The 25,452-nt window shown below is 31.4% G+C and overlaps 1 protein-coding gene across 3 annotated transcripts; it reads right to left on the bottom strand.

Moving 5' to 3' along the window:
* Positions 1–1,350: 1,350 nt before the first annotated feature.
* LOC148608298 (carbonic anhydrase 1-like) lies at positions 1,351–21,179 on the bottom strand. Of its 3 annotated transcripts, none has more exons than XM_088545596.1 (8): positions 21,026–21,179; positions 6,492–6,521; positions 4,749–4,919; positions 3,458–3,606; positions 2,864–2,956; positions 2,390–2,453; positions 2,013–2,170; positions 1,351–1,608 (listed from the first exon to the last, which is right to left on the bottom strand). In XM_088545596.1, the coding sequence occupies exons 1-8, from the start codon at positions 21,099–21,101 to the stop codon at positions 1,390–1,392; spliced, it is 960 nt and encodes a 319-aa protein (XP_088401722.1). In that variant the 5' UTR covers positions 21,102–21,179; the 3' UTR covers positions 1,351–1,389. The 3 variants fall into 3 exon arrangements, with proteins under 3 accessions (XP_088401722.1, XP_088401721.1, XP_088401723.1); XM_088545595.1 differs by lacking the exon at positions 21,026–21,179 and adding an exon at positions 20,127–20,248; XM_088545597.1 differs by lacking the exon at positions 21,026–21,179 and adding an exon at positions 8,503–8,620.
* Positions 21,180–25,452: the final 4,273 nt, after the last annotated feature.

The following is a 25,452-nucleotide window of genomic DNA, read 5'->3' as shown; positions in this document are numbered from 1 at the left end:
TGAATATCTTCAGTTAGTATTGAAGTATAATTTCACCTTTTTGCATTGTTCTTGTGCGTGACAGTTCAATTTGCATCCAGGAAGAACATGTCGTTTTCAATGGATCCTAGCGTTCAAACATATTAAGGTAGTACATCTTGGGCAAGGGATATAATCCAAATAGAAAGGATTTTAGTCACTTGAACGTTTGAATGACCCTTGATATTCAAACTTTAAAGTGATGCTGATGAAAAAAAGGAAATAACTCCAAGCAAGGGTTCAAATTTTAGAACAGATATCAGCCTCCAGTAACTTTGCACTGTATAAACTAACAAATTGAAGTGTTATTAAATGTTTTCATGGTGTAGGAAAAAATATCTTTCATTAGGTTGAAAAATGTTTGAAATAATGCCATTCATTCCATACAAGGATTCTTTTGGATAAAATTTCAAAACTGAAATATGAAATATAAACTAGCTATCATGAATAAGACAGTATAGCTTACCAATAACATAGCAAGTTTTATAACTCCTTAACTTTTTAGAGTTTAAAAAAGTTACTATTTGATAATTCATTATGAGATTTTAAGCTTTCTGCTCTCATTACGTGCATGCAGCTGTGTTCAGCATATGACACTATCAAGCATACATGATACATATCAAGTTTGTGTCTTTATGAAATAAAATTGCCGTTCCATTTGTATTATTACAACGTGCTTTTAAAAAATTGACGGAAACAATCGAGATTTAAGCAAATCATATTCACGTGAATTACTGAATGTTTGTAAATTGTGAATTTTTGGGAATGTATTTCCTTCAAAAAAATAATGTTAAATACATTTTATCAGACTACCTGCAAGCCATGATCAGGACCAAGTGATTAAGACGTTGGACTTGAAGTCTAATTAGGTCTCCAAGATCACTGTCTTTTCATGATTGCGTCTGCAGTTTGCAATATTGCATTCACAATGCCTAACCGACATTGCAAAGAACGCTTTCATTTAATATTTACAGTTAAAATTAGAGTTTTGTCTTATTGTGAATGTACGTGTGTGTAAATTCAAATTTAATAGAATGGAATCTGACACATACAGACGTATTTCACCTCAGCCCCAAGTAATGCTCACAATCCAGGGTGTCGATGGAATAGGGTATTACAATATTATAACATAATTATATCGATAAATGCCTGAAAGTGTTTACTTATTGTACTCGATTGATGTAAACATTATTTTAACGGAGACATTCTATAAATTGGTTTGGTTGCCGTTTGGTTTAGGTGTTAGATAAAAAAATTCAATTGATACAAAGAAATTAATGTCTTACTAATACGCTCTAGTTGAATAAAAGAAGAGCGCGATCCGATAGAAAATCGAAATTTGAATTTTTATTAAAAAAGAAAAAAAAATTACTAAAAATGTATAAACATAGCTAAAAGTAGTAAAGCAGAAAATAAAGTGTTAGTGTTAATCGTAGCACGCGTTTGTGCAGTGTTATATTTGAGTCCTTCCTCACTGTTTGTCATCACCACTCGCTGGTTGAGTGGTTGTACCGGTCTGTAGTCGTCAGATATATCACGGTCGGTTTCATTGGCGTAGTTGGTATGCACTTGATGGCGGAATTGCTCTATCTAGAAAATATAATATGTGATCTAATTCAACACAGTTACATTTTGATTAAAGTGACATAAGAAAAGCCTCTAATATGGATTTTTATTCATTAATATTGGAAAACAACATATTTGTATTATAAAAGAAGTCATTTAATGGTAGAATGGAAATAGTTTTTCTACAATAAGGTCTATTTTATGAGAGACGTATATGTACTTTTGTCAATAAACCTAGTTCGATTTATCAGTGAGGAGAACTTTAGTATTTTATTCAGCAGGGCAAAGTGCATATGGTATACACACATACATGTAGTTCTTCCCCCTTTATCAAGAATAGCCATGGATTTTTACATCCGCATTTCAACGAAAAATTACTAACTCAACCAGTTTCAAAAGTCTATTTGCAAAAGTATGAACATCATTACCTGTTCTTCTGAAATGACGATATGATTTTTGAAAACAGTCCATATGACACTTTCGTAGCATGGTGGTGTTGTCAGACTTCCATGGTAACGGTAGTATACACTAGTATCGTGCGGAAACAAGGAATCCAATGAAAACGTGGTAAGTACTGTGTGGTCATCTAAAAATGAGACCATTTCTGTTGTTAAGACCGTTCTCAAAATATCTATGTTTAAGTTCCGTGTTTTTATTCAGTGTTTTAACAAAATCAGAAAAAAAAATAAATCTATTAAGTCCGAATGCAGGTTCATTTAAAACGTTTAATTGGATCTGAAATATGCATTCTTGATTAAAAGAACTATGAAACCAACTGAAATATAAAGGAGAAAGACGAAAATACCTCGATGTGAAATCCTGGATAAATGAGAGATTATTTCATCAAAATGGTTGTTCTTTTCACCAATCTGCCAATTAGAAAAATATATTTTAACTGTTCAAGAAACCTTATCGTGGTATATAACAAATCATTATCCTGTAAAAATTTGGTTTAAAACTGGTATACTTTTTACTAGGAAGTATTGCCTAGGGGAAGTACAGGCTGATCTTGCTCAGAAACATATCGTGAAAAGGTGTGTTTGAACAACTGTAAAATTTATTATAAAAGTTATTTTTTCGGGTATAGCAACTACAAGCCATTTATTCTACTGGTTTTGAGGCTTTTGTAATTATATCCAAACGTAAGACATTCGACAAAATTCTACAATATTATGATAATTAAAATAAAATGAATATTTCTTTGTTTCTTCCTTGAATGTAATTTATACACTTGACATTCTTTATTCAAACAAAATATTACTCTTTCTCAAAGACTTACCTCAAATAGAAATGATAGAACAGCCAAACCATCAGATTTGTTCATAGCATCGGTGAATTGGCCATATTTAGTGCTGTACAATACAACATGCATCTGAAAGAAACATTTTGTGCAAAAAATGCGTAAGTACATCTGAAAGTAACTTTTCGTGCAATAAATGGATAAGTACCTCTGAAAGTAACTTTTCGTGCAATAAATGGATAAGTACCTCTGAATGACCACACAGACAAACACAAATCGTTTACGTGCGATAGATTGATACTTACATGAGATCTATAATCAATTAAACAATATATGTTGCAAAAACAAAGTCCTGAATTTATCTTTTCCTATCTTTATAAAGACATGGATAACATTATATAACCCCCTTTGCCTCTGGCACATAAAGTACAAAACGCTGACGGGTGAGTCCATTTCCCGTGTGAAGATCCCGGTAAAATATCATTCATGCAAACACATTTGTAATCTAATACATATGATAATCGTATCAAAGTCTATTTATATTAAACATGTGTTACACTACATATAATTCTCATGCCTGGTCACTGACATCCTAATTGCATTACATCAATACAATACATCGCTATTAAATACCTCCATGGGATATTGTTCTCCATTTATGTCATGTTCTGATCCCCGTTTATCTTCCGAACCCCAGTGGAAATGGAATTGTTGTGCCTTGTAATTACCGGGCAGTCCACCTCCTTGTAAAACCAGATCATTACCCTTTAAGTCGATTTGGACTGCAAAATATGAATAGAATAGTTCGCACTTAATATTTGTATAACACATTGAATGTCAATAATGGTGTAGTAAAAAAAACTGGACAAAATAGCGAAAACACATACAAGCAAAAAAAGAAAAGACGTGACAAAGAATATTAAAGAAAACATAAAGAATACAAAAAATAAATACGAAAGCAGCATTCCACTCAAAAATATTTATTCTATTATGAATGATGTTATTTTTGGTTTTTAACGATCTTCAACAATGTCACTTCCGATTGTTTTATTATTAAATAAATACTATGATAAAAGCAGATATATCTCAATATTAAATCTGTGCAACCAGCTAAAATATTACTTCACATGAATTGAACAACAATGTTTTAAATAGATTACACATTAAATTCATATTGATCAAGTTTTAGTTTTATGTGATAATATTGATATCTCATCACATGATTTTATGCCAAATGCACATTAACTTATGATACGCTTTTTATTGGTTTTGTTCTTTTTTTTGCAATTATTTAATGTAACAAGTTAACAATAAGATCATAAGTTCAGTTATCAGAAATGAAAAGATGATTTTGAAACATTAGTCTACCTGATTAATTTTACAGTATGATTTCATTAAGACGGCCCTTTAACTGACTTTTAACTAAATATAAGTTGTGGGCCAAATTGTCGTATTATCATTCTGCAAACACAAACGGCTCCCGTCCATTCATGCATATGACAACTATAAGACAATGTGTAGAGTAAAAAAATGGATATGAATGAATCAATTCTACTAGTTTTTCAATCTAAATCGTATAAGGTTTCAGGATAAATAATTGAATACCTGCTAAGCTGTATATTTCAAAACGTTATCACAATATGTTTATACGTTTAATAATTGTTTAATTTGGTCTTTAAAATCTGCCAGTACATTTGGTTTTTAGTTCAATGTTCTCTTGTTAATAAAAAGAAAACTAATGTCACATATTGTAGGTATTCACTACACTCCTTTATCTAACCATTATAAACAAGGAAGTTGTTTTTTCTGATGACTGGCGGCTAGAAAAACTTTTATTTTCCGAACTTCCGGTTCTGTGATTAACTCTCAGTTACAAAAGTTTGTATCGGCAAATAATAACGAATTGATTATAACACAAACTCACCGCTATGGCCATTGTTCTCTAGAGTCATTCTTAAATTAGAGATGTTCCTAATGCTGCTAAAGTCAAACTCTGGCAAGCTTTCGTTGACAACCACCTTTGATATATCTATACTGATAGGTGATTGTTGATTCCCGGCGCATACTGGATAACTTTGGTGCCATAACAGGGGACCTGAGAGAAAATCATTATTACCATATTTCAGTAATTTTCCTTATTTTCAACATTTTGTACAAAAATAAGAAACATATTTATATATTTATATTCACTCATCAAGTAAGCTTAAGAAAAATAATTTGTAAAAAAAAAAAACAACAAAAAAAAACAAAAAAAACATCACAAGTTATGATTAGACAAATGTATGCTTTATGGTGGAAAAAGTCTGCTTCTAAATAATGACATATCATTGATGATATATTACACCTATTTGACATTTGCACCACGGTTCAAATTGTTTGTAAAATGATTAAATGGAATCTTGCGATTTGGAGCGTCGATAGTGAGAAGAACGCTTATTCATTCACTCTTGATTTTAATGTCAATTGAATCATTTTACTGGACTCAGAACATACTGGAAGGGTGCTAAATAATGCATTCTTGACTTTCATTCGATTTTGGACGTTTCACATATCGTATAAAATAAGAAGGTCTTCAGATGCCAAACTCGCGGCTCTGACGCAATTGAGAGATGAATTTGATGGGTTTTTTTTTAATTACTTGTTTAATTAAATCTTTCACTAAAATCAAGCTATGGTATTTTTTTTTTTACAAATTCGAGATATGTGAAAGATGACTTAGATGACTTCAAACTAATTGCAGTTATACCTTAATAATGATGGTTTCAACCTTTCGCGACGATTGCGGAAAAAAATGAAAATTAATGGAATGTTGAAAAAAAGTTTTTTTCGAAATTATTATATCATTCCTAAATGCATATTACAACTAATCGTGTACAACCTTGTAACAAGTTCATCTTGATGTCTGTATCGTCACGTAGAAATGTCGTTACTAATTTATTTCCTTCATGGATCCTTGTTTACGTAATTGCAGTATTTATGGCCTATTTATTACATAGCGTTTTTTTGCTTTGTCAGATAAAAATGGGAATGAATTACTTACACTTAGTAAACATGTCAGTAACAGATTAAGTAGTCGTTAGTTTATATGAAAAACACAGATTCCCTACCCATTCCAATTCACTAATACAGTATAGAATACCCTGTCTATAATAATAAAAGCCATCATCTTACATTTCAAATTTCAATTAATTTAATCATAAAATCGTAAGCTTGTGTATTTTTATTCGTATCATTCATGAATAATGTGATGTTTGCACGAAAAGCTTATCGTAACCTGTTTTTTTCCAAAATTTATTCGGTTGTCTTCATTGTGTTTGTACATATCTCTTATAGTCATTCGATTCAGAGGCTCCGATATTTTGTGTCGATATTTACTACGGAACTTTTTAATGAAAGCAAGTGCATTACACAAAATTAAAATTCAATATTAGTTCACTTTTATCTTAGAATATAATGCATGATTGTATTATTATATCATGATATCAAAACACAACATGATTCTTTCTTGCTATATTGAAAATCATATATCTAGAAAAGTTGACATGATGCAATTTGTTTCTAAAGAAGACGTGGTTGAAATATTGAATTAAAATACAGAATACTAATTTAGTTAAGCAGAAGAGATAAAAGGGGTTTTGTTTCGTTATCTAAATAAAAAGATACATACCATCTGTGTCATCATATCCCCATTGATTTCCTGGAAAGAAACACCTTTGACAATCAACGTGATAAACAGAAACCGATGTGAAAAACCATAAAGTGTAATTTTGTGTAAGAATCAGGCAAAATGGGAAAAAAATCAGAATCATTCATATCAAAACTCAACCGATCTGACAATTTAATTCCCTCTTGGATACTTTCTCTATTTGAAGGACCCTTTTTTGATCTCTCATCACTGGATCTGCTCAGGAATGTTCCAATAGAATGTTAGAAAAATGAAGTTTTTGACAGAATTAACTGCCCTTGAAATTTTCATTTTCAGTGCATTTCAATTTAATTAACTTAATTTACCAAAGTCATATGGAAAATCTTGTCTTGAAATTTTAAGAGAGACGCATGATGTATATTATGAGAAATATCACATATTTCCGTTGGTCAATGTATCAGCAAAATTACAAGAAAGCAATGTATTTTCAACAATCCTTGTTTAGAACAAATAGCTCAATCCTTCACCGGCACAGCCTATTAAACTCCTATTACTTTGGTTTTAGCCTAATACAAAATTGAACCTAAATAAATGTATGAAATTTGTACCTAGATGGGCATATTGTAGTCCATACTGCCTGCTATTTAACGTTATGAATGTTTTATAAAATAAATATGAGATACTTTCTGTATTATTACTAATAATAAATATACAGTGCAAAAATGAATAAAAGCTGTAACACAAAATATTCTTAAATATTCTTCAACGGGTAATTTTCGCTTTTGTTTCACTTGTGCATAAACAATTACTTTCATTTTTAGGACTGAGCTACACCAGTTTAAGCTTTATCGATTGACTGTTTTATTTTTTTTTTTATTTTGAACGTGGTCCCCCACAAAGTAATGTCCCAAGAGCTTAATATCATTCAACAATTTAATGGTTGTTATCATCATCATTTCAAACCATTGATCAGGTGTTATGTGTGTATCTTGTTGAAACAGGTCATTATAAACTTAATCTTATTTTGATGTAATGTTCATGGTATCATAAGGTCACAGTCATCACAGATTCCATCTACTTGGAGATATTATTTTTCATTTGGAATGCAAGTGTTGTTTGGGAAACCTTTTAAAGTTTTTATCGCTTTAACACAACAAATCCATAAATTATTAATAAAAATTTATTTAAGCTTTTACTTCCAGGTTGGTATGGAATTTATTTCCAGCTATATTTCCCTCTAAGACGGGTTGAGGTTCTGAGAAAAATAAAATCCCATTTCAAGCGTGGCATTATAATCATCGAGTATTCCAATTACATGCTTAAGTTTTCTTCCAGTAACAAAGTATTTGACATTTGTTTACATTCGAACTTTGAATATAGCCGTACATAGTCGATAGAGAATTCCCCCATTCCTCATTGAAAAATCATAATCCCAGAACAACCCCCATTGCGTTTTTCTTTATAAAATATTTACATTATCAAATTGAATTTTACTTTTTTTTTTTAAATTTCTGCATTAAAACTTGCTATTTCTAATTAATTTTAATACATTTTTGTCATATAAATTAACACTGCAAGAACAGATTTCTCAATTTCCCTATTCAAAATCCCCATCCCATCATACACTTTTCCCATCTTGATCTTTCCATTCTCCATCTCCTTTTCAAAATCCCCATTCCTTCATACACTATTCCTTTCCCGATCTCCCCATTCTCCATCCTACTATTCCTCATCTCCCAATATAATGAGAAATTTATCCCATACAAGTACTGATTTTCGGATTTCATTCTGTGTATGTACTGATATTCCAGTGTGTCAGTTTAATCAGGATGTCAAAATCTAATAAATATGTGACGTTCCGAATTCAAGATTTGTGTGGTCCTCAAATGTTTGCAATAGACATTTCACATTTCGTTTCATTGTTTGATCAAACCATGAAGAACATGAAAGTTAGTATCTAACGAACAATTACTCGTTCACGGTAGTTCTATTGAATACTATAAGTTTCATCTTAATCATTGAAGATACTCACCAGCTGAGCTTTTTACAACCTTAATGTTTAATAAATAACATCCAAAGAACACAAACTCACAAAACATTTCAATGTTGTTGCTGTTAATAATTTCATCATCAACATAAAGTCGACAAAAATGCCCGATAACGCTGATTCTGAACAAGAAATTACTCTGAGTGTTTACCTCAACAGTCAGCAATGGAAGCGACTTTCACCGAGGGAACACACAAGATCCGCCTTAATATATTTTTAAGTGTTTAAATGAGACATAAGTCATCGTCTTATTGGAATAAATCAGGGGAAGAGGTTTCATACTCAGTTATGCTTTATGAATACAATCAGGAGTTTAAAGCTTTTATGACGGATGTCCCTTGTAGATATATTCAAATCAATGTCGAAAACTGCATCATTAGATTATATTTATGCAAGTCAAACGTTGCTGCACGTATACAAAGGTTTTGCAAATTTTGTCTTTCATACAGCAAATTCCAATTTCATTTATGTCTCGTGAGTTATGACATTGCTCTTATTACAAAAACTGATCATATTCATTGTATTCAGATCTAATCAACTATCATTCGTTCAAATTTGGTTTTTTAATCGAAGTCAAAACGGATGTAACAATAATTTTACATTGATTGCATAGTTTACAAGAGGTTGTTAAGTTTTATCTACAATGTGAAAGTGTTTTGTTTTGTTTTGTTTTGTTTTGTTTTATTATTATTATTATTATTATTATTATTACTATTCATTTATTTATTTTTACTGAATGTTAAAACATCCGTCATAAAATAAAGAGAACAAAGTTTGAATCTTAAATATAAACATAATTCAATTGATGAAGATCTATAAAGACAGTTGTCTCAATATTGTTAAAATATCTATCTCTTTATTTTCTCATTTTTAAATTTAAAAGAATAAAAAAATACCATTAATGAATTATTTTCTGCACAATATTTTTGCTTTCTATTACTTGCTACTGCAATTCGGGCAACATTGCTCCATTCGATGACTTTATTGACTTTATTGTTCTCTCTAGTATGTCTAAGAGGACGCTTTCCCTACCGGTGCACCTGGTCCATGCTCCCAATTTTAGTGGAGTCAGAGTTGCTCATTTACTATTGTTTTACTTTGCATGTATTATATTAGTTACTTTATGTTCTTTGTTGTGTTTGTCTGTTTTCCATGTCTGGTCTTTGTCCCTGGATTTCATTCTTTCGATTTCCGCTAAAATCTTGGTTCCCTTGATTACTCTAATTAAAACCAATCGACGCACCTCTTATTTTCAGCCAGTAGTTCAAACATTATTCAAAAATTTATTTCATATGCTCGAAAAAATATGATTATATCAAATCAGAACCAAGGTTCGGTGGTAATGAAAGGATTTTTGACAATTTCCGCTTCGTCATACACACATTTGATAATACTTTTCAATGTATTTAACATAAGAAATATATAATGATATCATTGACCTAAAGCCAAAAAGTGCAAATCAATTCGAAAACAATTTTTCTTGTCAAGCACAAACGTCCACTTTACATCAATAAAAATCTTGTCACTAGAATTAACCCGCTAAAGTCTGGTTTTATTTATTGCTTACCGTTATAATATACAATATTGTCCCTTTAAAATCAATAACAATTTCAAATGTACTTATCAATAAGCGAACAATGAAATTATTTTTCTCCATTATATTTTTTTCAAAAACAATCGCTAAACAAAATTCATTTTCAATTCATTTACTGCTCGTGAAATCTTTTGATTTACAATAAATGATTTTTTTTTAAAAAAAGAGACGCTTTTAAAGTAGATAATCATTATAGTAATAACTCTCAATTGTTCAATGACCATATGCTATGCATGCACCGTATCGACATAGCATTTTAAAACTATTCCTGCTACAATGTCACTAAACTACTAAGATGTCATCTTTGAACAAACACTGCTAAATTAAATCTGTTGCACTGATGTAGCTTCAGTAACAGCTTTTAAGATAAATAGATCAAAATGTTTTAGGTTTTACGTTTAGTCTTGGAAATAAATTCTTATCATAAAAGCTCTTATCCTTTTAACTTGAATTGTTTATTTGTATCACCGAATAATAAGAAACGCTATACCCTACAAATTTTAAATTTCAATATTATCGACTGTTTTACTATAGAATTCAAAATTAAGAAAGATAACTCTGTAAATTACATTGACATACAACAAAAACTATTGGATATTCAATGTGAATTGTCTCATAAGAACAGGCAGATTGTAATGAATGATTATACTATTCATCATATAAACATATAAAACAAATTGATAACAAAAAATAAAAATGTGTAGCCTTCTTTTGTGAGTATCACATATTACATAATTTGCATGATTCTTAAAGAGACTGCTGCTTAATTACACATACCTGACGTACAAAATACATAACTCACAAAGAAACAAGGCACAAACAGGTAAATTAAAGTATAGAAAGACATATGATCTAACATCAACCGATTTTAGTACATTGGAAAATAAGTACTGTGTTCCATAACAAAATAATGACACTGATTGGCATTAAAATAAGCAAATGATATTTGAGTATATATAAGTAATAAAGCACCAGCATTATACTTAAAGTGCATGTTTTATCTTATTTACGATACCTGATCTGTTGAAAGGGAAACGGATTATTATTATGAACAAAAGTTCAAGGATCATGGGATCAATTATTTGACGTTTGTAACAGACATTTGAACAGACAAGATAGTAGTTGATTATAATTATAAATGTTTTCATGCAAAACTTTTTATATTCAAATATATCTCTTTACTAGTTCACTTTTTTACTGAAATACAACTTCAGGTGAGGGAAGATTAAAAGCATTCATGTAGTATGGCTTTCATTTAGTTAATTAGGTTGAGAATATCTAAAACCCGATTGAGTATGCAGTGGCAGCACATTACCACTGTGATCGGTGAAAGGCGTCAACATGTAAGTGTCAATCATTACTATCGTTCAATATTGAAAATCAAGTTAATTCAAAGATTCAAAACTGAATTTAAAAAAAAGTCATTGTAATCTATATGAAAATGGTATGAATACACAATATTTGGCTGATGGTTTGAAAATGACAAAACTGGTGGGAGTAAGGGTTAACACAGATGTTATGAACTCTGCAACCTGTCAAATTATATAGGGCAATCCGACCGGAATTATATAGGGCAATCCGACCGGAATTATATAGGGCAATCCGACCGGAATTATATAGGGCAATCCGACCGGAATTATATAGGGCAATCCGACCGGAATTATATAGGGCAATCCGACCGGAATTATATAGGGCAATCCGACCGGAATTATATAGGTCAATCCGACCGGAATTAAATGTACTTCTAATCGCTATATAATTATAAGTTCATGAACAGTTGAAATTTTCCATATTAGTGTTCGACAGAAATCTTGGCATAAATGAAAAAAACAAAAACAAAAACAAAAACAAAATAAATAAAATAAAATAAAAATTGGATAAACATCATCAATGACTAATACATTATCCCACTACTGTAGCTTCGTTATTTTTGCCAATATATTGAAAATGATGAAGTAATAAATGGTTATACATTGTAGTTCAGATTGGTATTACGTACACTTTTTAACGCAGTGAATGTTTTTTAACCTTTCAAGGTGCACTGTTGGCAACATTTTAAGATCAATGACCTTAATATTATCTGTTTTAAATGTGAAAGATCAAAGGGTACACAATGTGTAATCATTAATACAATGTGATTATTTTTATAATGAAAATATGAATTCCCATAAAATATGCACCTGAACCATTACCGCAAGTGAGTCTTAACAAGGAATTGTGCTTTAACACACAATGAATATCTGTATACAACATTTAATTATATGACTACTTATCAGACTGACAACAAAAATAATAAAACACATCAAGTCTTACAATAAGTCAGTGAACCCTTAGAATTAAAATATCCAGGTCGATGTAACCTCTTTAGAAGTAAATAAGTTGTTAAAAATTAAAGGTTGTTTTGCTAATTTATGATGTTATACATTTAGTATATGATGTTATACATGTAGTTTATGTGTTATTTTAAAAATGGTACTGCAGATGAAATGTATTTGTTATGCTCCATTATCAATGAATCTGGATAATCATCAACTTTACTAGCTTAACAAAGATCTAAGTCACATAATTTGTTGTAAGTTTTAAACGATTATCATGTGCATTGTTTAAGATTATCTTCTTCTTTAAAGAAGGGGGGTTATTGAACGCGAACGTTAGGAAAAAATAATGTTAAAATTGACATTTTCATAAAAGTATTTCGTACGAGGTATTATTATCAGCTTACAAAAAAACGAAAACAAAATTTGAATACATGGACGTTATAGGAATAAATGGCATTTTGTTTTTGATACTGACTTTATCACGATTCATATCAGATGAGCCCGCTAGGGCGAGTCCTGATATTAACCGTGATGAAGGCACTATATATGAAAAATTAAGATTATCATCATCATTAACTTTTAGCGGGATGAGTACACTTATAAAATCCTATGACTCTGTTAGGTTAACTAATATACTAATAAGATAGCAGCCGAACAAAATATCGGCAAAGGTTTAACAACCATAAGCTGATGATTTGAATGTAAAGAGTATATTGACAAATTTCCCAGCCGAGGGGAAAACTGAAACCGATCTTCGTTGGTATCAAATTACGGTTCAAGCAAAATACGAACAAATATGATTCAAGATGAGTACTAAGACAAAGTAAAACAGTTATGAAACAGTAGAGGAAGGGCCATTAAAACCGTTTTTTTTTGCAAAATCAGTAACGAAAAAATGGTTCTATGTCGTAATAAATAGTTCGTCTAATAAGGTTTATATTGATGAAATTCAGTATAAATCATAGGTTACCGGGAAATTCAGTATAAATCATAGGTTACCGGATTTTGAGTCTTATTTCGACTTGTTTGGTTTTGAGTATAATATTCCTGTAGACGATTACTATCTATATCTAGATTTTTCTTATGTACTTAATTTCAATACCGCTTGTGGGAGTTTTAATTTCTCATAGAAACATGTGTACTGCAAACCAAAATTAACAAAACATATTTTTCAATGGTACGTTTGTATTTTGTTGAAAGAACAGGACAATTACCACTTTCAAAAGACGGGTAAAATTTCTTAATAATATGCCATCTTTTTTTTTGTTTAGAATCAAACAACAAAAGAACATATTACTTTATAGGGACAATTGTAACTGGTTAGCTGGTACATTCATTTCTTGTTAATTATGATATAATTCATTGAAAATAAGAATTTCTAGGATATACCCTTTGGGTTTTTTAATAGAAATTTCCCAAATAGAAAAATACAAAATGTATTAGAAACTAGAATAGCGTAAGTACTTTAATGCGAGATTAGGTAAATATTACAAACAAACTGTATACCAGAAATACTTTCAGTTCTGTTTTTCCATTTTATTTAATATATCTTTAATTTTTAAATATGCCATATGCATAATTATACATTAATGTTCAATAGTAGATAATGTTTCTGAAACAGGTACGTGGAATTAGAGGTTATCATCATTATTGTGTCCAGTTTATTGGGAAAAAAGATAGAACTAAACTACGAGTAACATACCTGCCCCAGCGTTAACTGTATCAAGCATGGCAGACATAAGGATGAATGTTATAAACCAAAACATGATTGAAAATTACGTTTTTAACACCAAAAATTCTATGTTCATGTTCATTCAAATGTTTACTTATATTCAAACTTCGCATTGAATCGGGACTATACAATGATAAGTGTGAAAAGGGCAACACATGCAGGTAAGTAAATAGAAATATAGATATCAATGACTATGTGAACAATAAAATTACTCTAAATCATAAATAGTACATTAGGAAGAAACGCCTGTGCAAAAAACATTTGAAATTCGTTGTTATTATTACCAGCTTCGTACTACATTAACAATTTTAATATCAAATTAGATACATATATTGTAGTCGAAGTCATTACATTGCTTCAAAGTATAAAGACATTAAGCAAGTTCATTTCTGAGGGCAAGCGAGTTCAATGTGGTATTGATGAATTCAAGAGCAAAGTAAGCTATGTATTATTACATGTAAGTGAGTCACATGGTACAAAATATTAACGCATTGTCATTGCTGAGGTATTTTTCTACAATTAGCCCTTGGTAAGGTCTCTAAAATGAAATCAGATTTGGTAAGACTCCAGGCATTTTATATCAAGACACCAGTACTCGGAAAAAAAGGGACCACTCGACCATGTCTACTTCATTTTTTGTATAATAAGAAAGGCCTGATTCGGTGTTATTTCTTTATGTTTAAGTTGGTCTTTCGTCTACCTTACACAGAGAAATACGTCCGGACATTACGATGAGACAAATTATGCTGATATTAAAAATTTTCATTAAATCCAGACTTTAACATTATTTTACTTTTTTTGAAAATACGTTGTGTTTTTATAAGTTTTTCTATATAAGTTTTATTATGATGTTTTATTTACATTTCCGTTCCATTGGCAGAAAAAAATCAAACATCATCTGATTAAAACAAAACGAAATAACGGTTTCTGCTATGACTTGCTCACTTTTGTGTGTTAGTAATATAGAAAAAAAGGTCACTTCAAATTTCCGTCATTGGTTTAAAGGGGACAAACTTTTTTCAAATTAACTTTCACTTTTGTTGCACCCTGAAGAATTTTGTACCGTTCGTTCTTCATGTAATGAGACAATTATATAGGTCATATTTTGTAATCACGTAATTTTGTAATTAACTCTGGAGAAGAAATAACTGGCCGACCTTGTCATCATCAACAAAAAACAATGAAAATATTTATAAAGACAGTTTATTCACTAGAATACAGATATGATGACAGCAGCATTGTTTATTAGCAAAAGCAGAAGGGTTATTTGCATTATGATATCTACCGTTTAATACGATGGGATATGTACTTATCTTTTTATTTCTTTTTATCAATTCAATTTGTGATTCAGCAAATAAAAGGTTGTGTTATTTATAAAATTCAATGTATATATGTATTAGTATTGCATTAGTATTTATGTTCTACTTCTCATAAAACAAATATCTAATACGACACCAGATTTACTGCGTTTGTTTCTTACTACAATGTATTTCTTAAATGAGAAAAGTTTACACAAACACACAAAATCTTTACTTTGCTGTCAACTCTACAAGTACTTGAGACTATTTATACCATTTAATTTAGAAGGGTTTCATATTTTTAATATAAGCCAGCAATGTCATATTTTAAAACTTTGGCACATCGGTACATACAAACATCGTAGACTGATTTTTATAAATTAAATATAAGTTGTATTGATCAGGATTTAGTTATTTTAAGCAACAATAAATTCGGACGATTTCAATTTTGAGAACTTGCCATTCTTATCATTCTTATTCTTCGAAAACCTTTCCTGAACTTAAAGCAAGACATTATCGCCACCTTTTACACGCGCACATTATATGCAGACCATTTTACAACGATTTGTCGTTCAATCAGTTATCTTCATCTATATCATGTAATGCTTAGGGCAGTTTGGTCTCAAATGAAGAGATGCATAAGGGAGATAACTCTATTTCAATATTTTTTTATTGAACATATTGAACATATTTTATTTACGAAAAATAAAAAATGCTAAGATTGAAGCAAGTGTAGGTTTTTTTGCCGTATAATTTTAATCCGTCATTTAGATATAATATATTATTGTGGAATGATCATGAGATATAACGAGCATCACATATGCTTTTATGGTGTCAATACTTTATTACATTCTATATCTTGTATTATATCCACCACATATAATGCAAAAATGGAACACTTTATCAAACATGTATTTCGTAGTAAAAATAAATGACATATCACTTTGTACCAAAACCACAGGTACGAAACAAAGAACATGCATAAGAACAAAAGATATCAATTTAATTACCAAACCTTAAAACCGCAAATACATGCAAAAAAAATTACTTCTGTTTTGTCTCTTATGTTGTATGATTTATCTTTTAATGCTATGGATAGTTTGCTATCACAGCCCAAAACTATTAAATATGTAGAGTTCGAAGATGTTGTTGGTGTATGTCGGTTACTAACCCGAAGATGCAAAACATATCGTAGAACTATTGGCAATAAGATCCTTAAAATCAAGTATTTATTGCTAAACATGAAGTAAAAACAGCAGTTTGAAAAAGGATTGATATATTTTTTTTTATCAAATGCTGCACAAGGATTATCGGTTTCGAGTTCTTGTTTAGCAAATACAATAATCATTATAACAAAATAAAAACAATGACAAAGAAATTACGATTACAAATAACCTGCATTAATTTAAGGACATATTAGACCTGCAAAAAGGACCTTTTCATGTAGCCTTACATAGAGAAAGTGGATTTGATAAATGTGATATTGTCAGTTCGTGCAAGGATTTAAGTGTATAGAAAATAATTCATCAGCTTACCAGATGCTGCATAGCTAAGTTTCAGTAAATACGTCATAACGAACAATCCAAAAATTATGTTAAAAGTCGAGCATAATGGATCTACATGTAGTTTTAACATTTTCACTGCAAACTGTTGAAATATACCAGACGCTATTGTCACGAGGTTCATGCAAATTTGAGATGTTCTAAGATAAAATTATAATTCGCGCACCTAGCTTGTCTGCCCTGTAGCTTCCAATGTAAGAGATGCTATCTTGATATTTATACACGCTGGTGTTTCGTGGTCCAACCGTCGAGGCATTACTTAGCATGACTGCAGTTTTATTAATGTTGATGGGAAAAAATCAAGAGGAGTTCTTTTTTTCAATAATCTAGTTAATTATAACGTCGTGAAAGGGAGGCTGTAATGTTCATAATAGAACCATTACAACGAAATGATGATGTTCAAGGGTCTCCATCGTACATCCTATGCTTTATTAACTGTTCTTTATGGCGACGACATTTTCCAATTCGTTATTTCATATATCTTTTTATAGAAAAATGTACTTATGAGAACGTTTCCGATGAATTCATTTTTATTTAATAATGTCTGCTTAAAATTCCTAAAAGGTTGTTGGAAATATGCTGATTAATTCTTGCTGATCAGTAGTATTAGCTATTTTTCAAATTTAAGCATTATCGGTATGTGTGAACTTTAGTTATAAGGATTCTATAAAAATGCAACTTCTGTGTATTATTTCTACACATTAGACCTCATTATGCAGTAAAATTCTACTGCTTTTTAAAAACCAATAATAAAAAGTTAATGAAAACTGACATATTAAATTAAAGTTTTTGCAAAAATTAAATCGTAAATGTGGAAATTTTAAACCCAAAACAGTTATCGTGTAAAATAAATAACTTTCAGTTAATAGAAGCATTAATATTTACGTATTAATTAAATGAATTGCTTGATTTCCATAGTGGCCAAACCACATCAAGTGTATCATTTAAGGTACGAGGACACAATTAATTTCGTAGTGCATTTCAACAGACCTATCTTGACATATAAATAAATTCCACCCCTTCAAACTCATTCAAACTTCACCAATATGGAAACATGTATAAAAGCAGATTTCTATAAGAGTGCCAGAAAAATTCACCATCATTTTTTATTTTAGCAACTTTGCTTCGGAGACCCCGTAGACATGAAAAGTGACCACTACCAAATATCCTAAATTTTGACCTTCCTTCATAGGACTAAATCACAACTTCCACATAAAATTACAGAATGAAAACAAATCCCTTGTAAATTTGATCCTTGCCCTATATTTCTGCAGTTAATACTAAGCAATAAAGTGTATGACAGCAAAGAAAAAAATCAGGAAGAAACACACTAAAAAAAGGAACTATATTCGTATACAACGAAAAGTCAAGGGGAATTAATTGTAATCTCGTATCTTAAGATGTATTCAGTGAAGGACTAATTGTTATATAAACAGACAAGTCAGCAATTCTTACCTCCGTTCACGAGTATCTAGGCAACGTCTGTATGTGATGCAATCAAATATATTGTTATCGCTTTCACAAGATGTCATGTAAAGTATATCTACGATTGATTTTTAAAAAAAAATGTGAAGTGCTGTGGTGAATGTACCCATGGTGATCACAGATACGATTTTTTTTCGGCGATGAAAAGGGCCAAAACTCTTGAATAGTATGTGCAACTTACATGTACACCATGCAGTGTAATCGAACCTAACCTGTATTTAATGGTCCACATATGTCCATGTTTAAACATAATCAGCAAGATATTATTTGAATAGTTTCCATTTAAATGTATTATATGTGACGGGCAGAGATCACCATATAAACGGGCGGGTATAAAAGGTACAAAATAAATACTCAATTGATTTCTTACGGAGAAGTATTATATTTTACTGTCTCTCTGTTTTACACGACATTTGTTTGAGGATGTTAACATTTCAATTATTTAAATTTGTATCGGATTCAAAATATGCACAGAAATACAAACAAATGACAATATCTACAGGTTATAATATGAGAAAAAAAAAGCACATGGACATATGATAACTGTTACTTCGTTAGGTAAATATGTAGGAAAAACATCTGTGGCTTCCGAATTACTTAGTTTGAAAATGAAGACAATGTTAGTTCATTTGCGTCTTCTCTTAACGGTGAAATCGTATACGAATGTTATAATTGAGATTATGTAGAATTGTAGAGGATTTTGTTGACCCTGCATGGATCTACTTTACGCTGTATTTCTTTTTATTTTTGTATAGGGTTCTTTAATGTGGTGGGTAATGAGGTAACGAAATTTCCCAACATTCTATTTACACATTGAGCTAAATTCAGTAAGAATTTGATCCCTTCAAAATAGGTTCAGGTAAATTAAAAACTCAACCGAATCGGAGGTATCGGGGAAGCCTGCTCACATCGATTGCTAAGCGTGGTGTACTGGTATAAGGCAGACCGGTACGACTGGTCAATCATTCTACTTAGATGCGTTAAAAATCTGCAAATATACATAAAAAGTAATAAAAGGATGAGGCAAAGAAACAGGGTAACTGTGAGGATCCGCCGAAAATTACCCTGTTTCGTGCCGAATCCTTTTATTCCTTTTATGTGAAGTCAAGACACTATTATTGTCTATGTACAACACTATTTGTTCACAATTCAGCATTTCGTATAAATATTTGCGATGTTAAAGGACAAACTCTCCTGTTTTGTTGTTGTTGTTGTTTTTTTTAACAAATCCCATTTACAGGGCATTGATTCCAAAAATTGTTCTCTCGTATTAATGACGTACGTAACCCGAAGTATTTGAGCTTTTAAAACAGGCGCAGAGCGGATATCTCAGGAAGTTTCACACAGGGTATAATAGAAAAGCAAACCATCCCGGAGAAACGTAAGTTCATACTCCCAACTAGTCTTGGAGCTAATAGTTCCGATCAAATCTTGGTCCTTCGTTGTGACCCAATGAAAATGGCGAGAGTTTTAGGATAGTCACGTACCCCGAAACCCTGTTTTAAAGTATAATAGTATGTTCGATACTTAATTTTAATTTTAATTTTCATAAGAGTTCGACATTCCTTTTTAACCTACTCTTATAAATACTAATATTACTTCCTGATGAATATCACTTACCTACACTGCCATCAGTCGTTTCAGTCAAAATTAAAGCAAGAAACAAAACCCATAATATTTGTCCAATAAAATCAGGAATTTTGACTATAATCATAATTTGTTATCAGATATATTCCCCACGTTTGATTAGATTTTGTAACATGTCGAAACTTAATTAATGTTTGCGCTTAGCTGATATATCCGGGATCATAACAATATATCAATCCTTGGTGGGTGTGCTAACAGCTACATACGCCGAAAGCGCAAAAAAAAAACCCACACAAATTGAAAACATCTTACTAACAAGAAATGGTGAACAGGAAATTCAGGACATTTTTAACACTATTTTTGTTTCTATATCTCGACATCTCAGTAATGGTAATTTTACATTGGATATTGATTGTGTAATGGCATTTTGCTTTTTAAGATTATGTAAGAAACCACGATTAAGTTGCAATGGTGGATGTCATCAGGTTTATATCATGCGATCAAATTGCTTGTATAAAAGCAATTAGCATAAAACGGGAAAATTACGGAAATGTTTGCACCGGCTATGATTAAAAAATATTACATTAAAGATTTATTTTCATTTAGACATTGGAATAGTTTTCTATATATTAATTATCCAGTAAAATTGAATTCATTGGCTAGAGGTAAAATCTTCCATTTGGGAAAAATTTCTTCATACCTTAAAAATCTGAAAACTTCGACATGTTTTGTCGACCATATAATAACTTACAACGTAGTTGCTATCAATACTTAAATTAAAACAAAATACCATAAATATCCAGGAAAAAAAACAGTTACAGAAGCTAAATCATGTATTTGAATTAGGTCTTCATAACATTAGAATAAATATTTTTTCCACTGAATTATTTTTCAGTGAATACAAACGACCTGGTCATATGCCTGCCACTCACCTGCACTTGCCTTTGTCTTGTTAATATACATTAGATTAATTAACAACATTAAAATCCTTCCAAAATTAACACTCATCTTAAATCAATTTTCCTTTTCAAAAATAAAATTTAGGTGCAGACCCTTTCAACTACCGAAGATGTTTGTCCCTGTTTAGCCAGAGATAACCTATATATCATATATCTTTTATCAGATTGCATATGAACTTATTCACCGGGTCTAATGTTGAGAATTCTTTCATTTTTTTAGGAACATTGTTGAATCTCTCGATAAAACATAATTTTGGTTTATAAAATGGTAGCACAATATAAACTATTATAAGTACCAGTCCATATAAAATTCAGACACTGAATGGTAAAGTAATTCATGGTGTAGAAAAAACCCACGGAACAACGATGCATTGTTACTCTACTTATGCTATATTTTTATGTGACAATAGTCCGTTCTGTATTTAGATCTGTACTTTTGAGAAGACTACACTTCGATCTCCCACTAAAATCAACCAAATCAAACCAAACCAAGAACAATAACTCGTGGAAAGTGCTAATTTTATGTACACATTTTATGAATTTTATCTCAAAAGCGCAACACCCAAATGAAAAAATAAGGCTGGTTATGTGATAGCTGTTTCTGAACAAGAAACAAAAGTTCATTTTCATTTGATGTTTTTATTTTTGACATGCATGAATCAACTACTGTCAGATTTTTATAAAGACTGTTACTTAAACGTAATTGAGAACACTGAATAAAGTGAGATCACTGGAAGTTTTAATGTAAATTAAAAAAGTCAAATACGGCATTGAAAACTTGAAAAGATATATGGATAAAGAAAAGTCAAGGACGCAAACTATATCAAAACAAAAAAAAACTAAAATAAAAAAAAAAAAACAAAAACAAAAACAAAAAATAAAAAAGACAAAACAAAACAAACAGATTGATCCGCTACAATAACTAGATTTACTCTATGATTGGTCAGCGTGGATTGGTATTCAGCTTAGAATCACTACAATATCATAATACTTACACAGATGTCGTCTTATGCTTAATGTTCGGGTCATGTCAACGAAAAGGACGTGTATTAGGATTGTCTTAGAACATATCTTTTTCTTAAGTCATGTTAACAAAAGTCTCCTAACTTAAGATACGTTCTAAAATGTGTCCTAAAGTTAGAATACCTCGATAAGAATCATATTAAGATAATCTTAGGATACTCGTAAAAGTGAAGATGCAATAAACTGAAAAGATAAAAACATGGCCGCTGTATGTGTTCATCTCAGACAACGAGAGAAAACATAAAACGAAATAGAGTATTTAAAGACAGAGATAGCTCATTTTTTTAGTATTATTGTCACGTCCGTTGTTAACGGCATTCACTTTAAGGCAATTTTTTCTCCTACAACTTCCTTTTTACTTCATTAGTAATAACATTAGATACTCTGTTAAAAACTGTTAGCTTATTCTTCTTCACTGCGGTCAATATGACATTCCGAAAAAAAAATGGTTCCTTTTCATTGAACTCCTGATTCGTGGAAGACGTGTAATTAAAGGTACTGATATCGAGTTGACATCTGCTTCAATCTTTTATGGGTATCAAAACCATATAATCTAACTGACCATGGATAGAAATTAACGTCTTTTATATCAACGGCAAAACAGTCATTAGTATCAATAGTTTAATTTTTTGTAGGAATTTATCCTTGCTCTATATATATTTTAAATTTGATGTATGCCCCCTTTTCAATATATTCGCCATTCAGATTTTAATAATTATCCGACATTTAATCACATTAAACATAATATCATCTAAGGACCAACTTAGGGAGATCATAGTTACCTTCCCACTATGATATCATCTAAGGACCAACTTAGGGAGATCATAGTTACCTTCCCATTATGATATCATCTAAGGACCAACTTAGGGAGATCATAGTTACCTTCCCACTATGATATCATCTAAGGACCAACTTAGGGAGATCATAGTTACCTTCCCACTATGATATCATCTAAGGACCAACTTAGGGAGATCATAGTTAGCTTCCCATTATGATATGATCTAAGGGCCAACTTAGGGAGATCATAGTTAGCTTCCCACTATGATATCATCTAAGGACCAACTTAGGGAGATCATAGTTAGCTTCCCACTATGATATCATCTAAGGACCAACTTAGGGAGATCATAGTTACCTTCCCACTATGATATCATCTAAGGACCAACTTAGGGAGATCATAGTTACCTTCCCACTATGATATCATCTAAGGACCAACTTAGGGAGATCATAGTTACCTTCCCACTATGATATCATCTAAGGACCAACTTAGGGAGATCATAGTTACCTTCCCACTATGATATCATCTAAGGACCAACTTAGGGAGATCATAGTTACCTTCCCACTATGATATCATCTAAGGACCAACTTAGGGAGATCATAGTTACCTTCCCACTATGATATCATCTAAGGACCAACTTAGGGAGATCATAGTTACCTTCCCACTATGATATCATCTAAGGACCAACTTAGGGAGATCATAGTTACCTTCCCATTATGATATAATCTAAGGACCAACTTAGGGAGATCATAGTTACCTTCCCACTATGATATCATCTAAGGACCAACTTAGGGAGATCATAGTTAGCTTCCCATTATGATAGTTTCGGTTTACACCGTGACTCAGAAATTGTATTTCTAAGACAAGATTTAAAACTATCTTAGGTACTTTCATTGACATGGCCCCACAGCATGAAGAACGAGTTAGGTATTTAACAATCCATTCAACGCTCATGCCGAAAAAATGGTTAAAATGTTTGTTTGTGTGTTGGGGTTTAACGTCCGAGCAGCAATATTTCAGCTATATTCAGACGATGAACATGAAATTGATGATAAAATGATCATGAAATGATGATGAAATGAAAAAGGGATGGGACACAAGGACCATGGGGTCGAGAAATTTTGATTGCCACTGGAAATCGGGAGATGTGGGTAGGATCGGGCAATTTAGCCTGCTGTAGCGGAGCCCTATGGTTCCTACTCCGGGAGAATACCACAGTCGGGTTCTTTAACGTGCGAGGGACGTGGCATCTTTCCCAACACGGTGCACCACTATGCTTTGCGGTCAGGTTTTCCGTATTATAGCCTGACAACCCCAGCATGTAACACGCCAGGGGTACCCCATTCAACCACCTGGGGCACACATCCCAGTTGCTCTGTGGGCAGAGCACCCTAGCCCCCGGCTAGGATTCTGAGCACTATTTAGTCGCCTTTTACGACAAGCTTAGCGCTGCTGCAGGCCTATTCTTTTAACACCCGGACCTGTAAATGTAAAATGTTTATCTAGACTTTATCATCTGTCCAATAAATTTTATATGTGTTGTTACTAATCGTACATTATTTAAGCGAATTTGAACTTCCTGAAAGATCCTGTATGAAACACTGACATAGAGATAGGGATGCACCCAAAAATCTTCTGAAACCCGAAAATAAGAAGGATCACATTTCTTTCAATTATTTTGTAAACGTTACTTTTAAAATTCGTAATTACCACAAACTTAAGTTAAATGAACATCAGCCTACCACTAAAACAACGGACGACTGTCACAAAACTATAATCGATTCATTTTACAGAATATGTACGTAATATATTTACAAGATGTTTTTGTCGGGGAAACATATGCAGTTAGAAGAGATATAACTTAAAGAACAAATTATAGCAGGTAAAAAAAGAATAACATTTGCGTCATGAAACATATTCAAATGGTCAGTTTATAATTTCCGGAAATGTAAACTTTAATTGAAACTGAATATCACTACCGTTGTGTATTGCCACCTTGCTATATATATCACTACCGTTGTGTATTGCCACCTTACTATATGTGCAAAGTGAATATGCAAGTGAAATTGAAAATCATGGTTACTTATTTCCTTCTAAGTTATTCAAGTTTCATTTTTACTGTTTTACATATAGTTTTTGATCGGACACTTCCTACAAAATATTAGATTTAACACGGACTTACCAGAATCTCCACAGATGAAAGGTGCCAGGTATAATGAGATAACTAAAAATAAAATGTTCATCATGTAATATTATGTCCGTGATTTGAATTAATTTTAATATTGAGAAAAACAAATTACAGCCGTACATGTATGTATGCCTAATATGTCACAGTCTTGTTGGGTCTATCTCTTTTTTATGCAGAAAATGTCTTTTATAATTTGATGTATGTAGGTAGACCAACATTGAAAATTAATAATAATCATTGTCCTCAATTCTGCTACAATGTTAATAAATGTGTAAATAGAGGTTCTTTCATCTACGGATTACACAAGTTAAGATTTATACTTGTACGGATTTACAGGTAAAATTAGGTCCAGTTCATGTAAGAAGTGCATTTTGCCATACCCCAATATGGCAGATAACTTGAAGAGATATATGG

This window comes from Perna viridis, chromosome 9 (genome assembly GCF_037379345.1).
Source record: "Perna viridis isolate PV_CMFRI_1.1 ecotype Kerala chromosome 9, ASM3737934v1, whole genome shotgun sequence".
Classification (NCBI taxonomy): Eukaryota; Metazoa; Mollusca; class Bivalvia; order Mytilida; family Mytilidae; genus Perna; species Perna viridis.
This window is presented reverse-complemented; position numbering and strand designations above follow the sequence as displayed.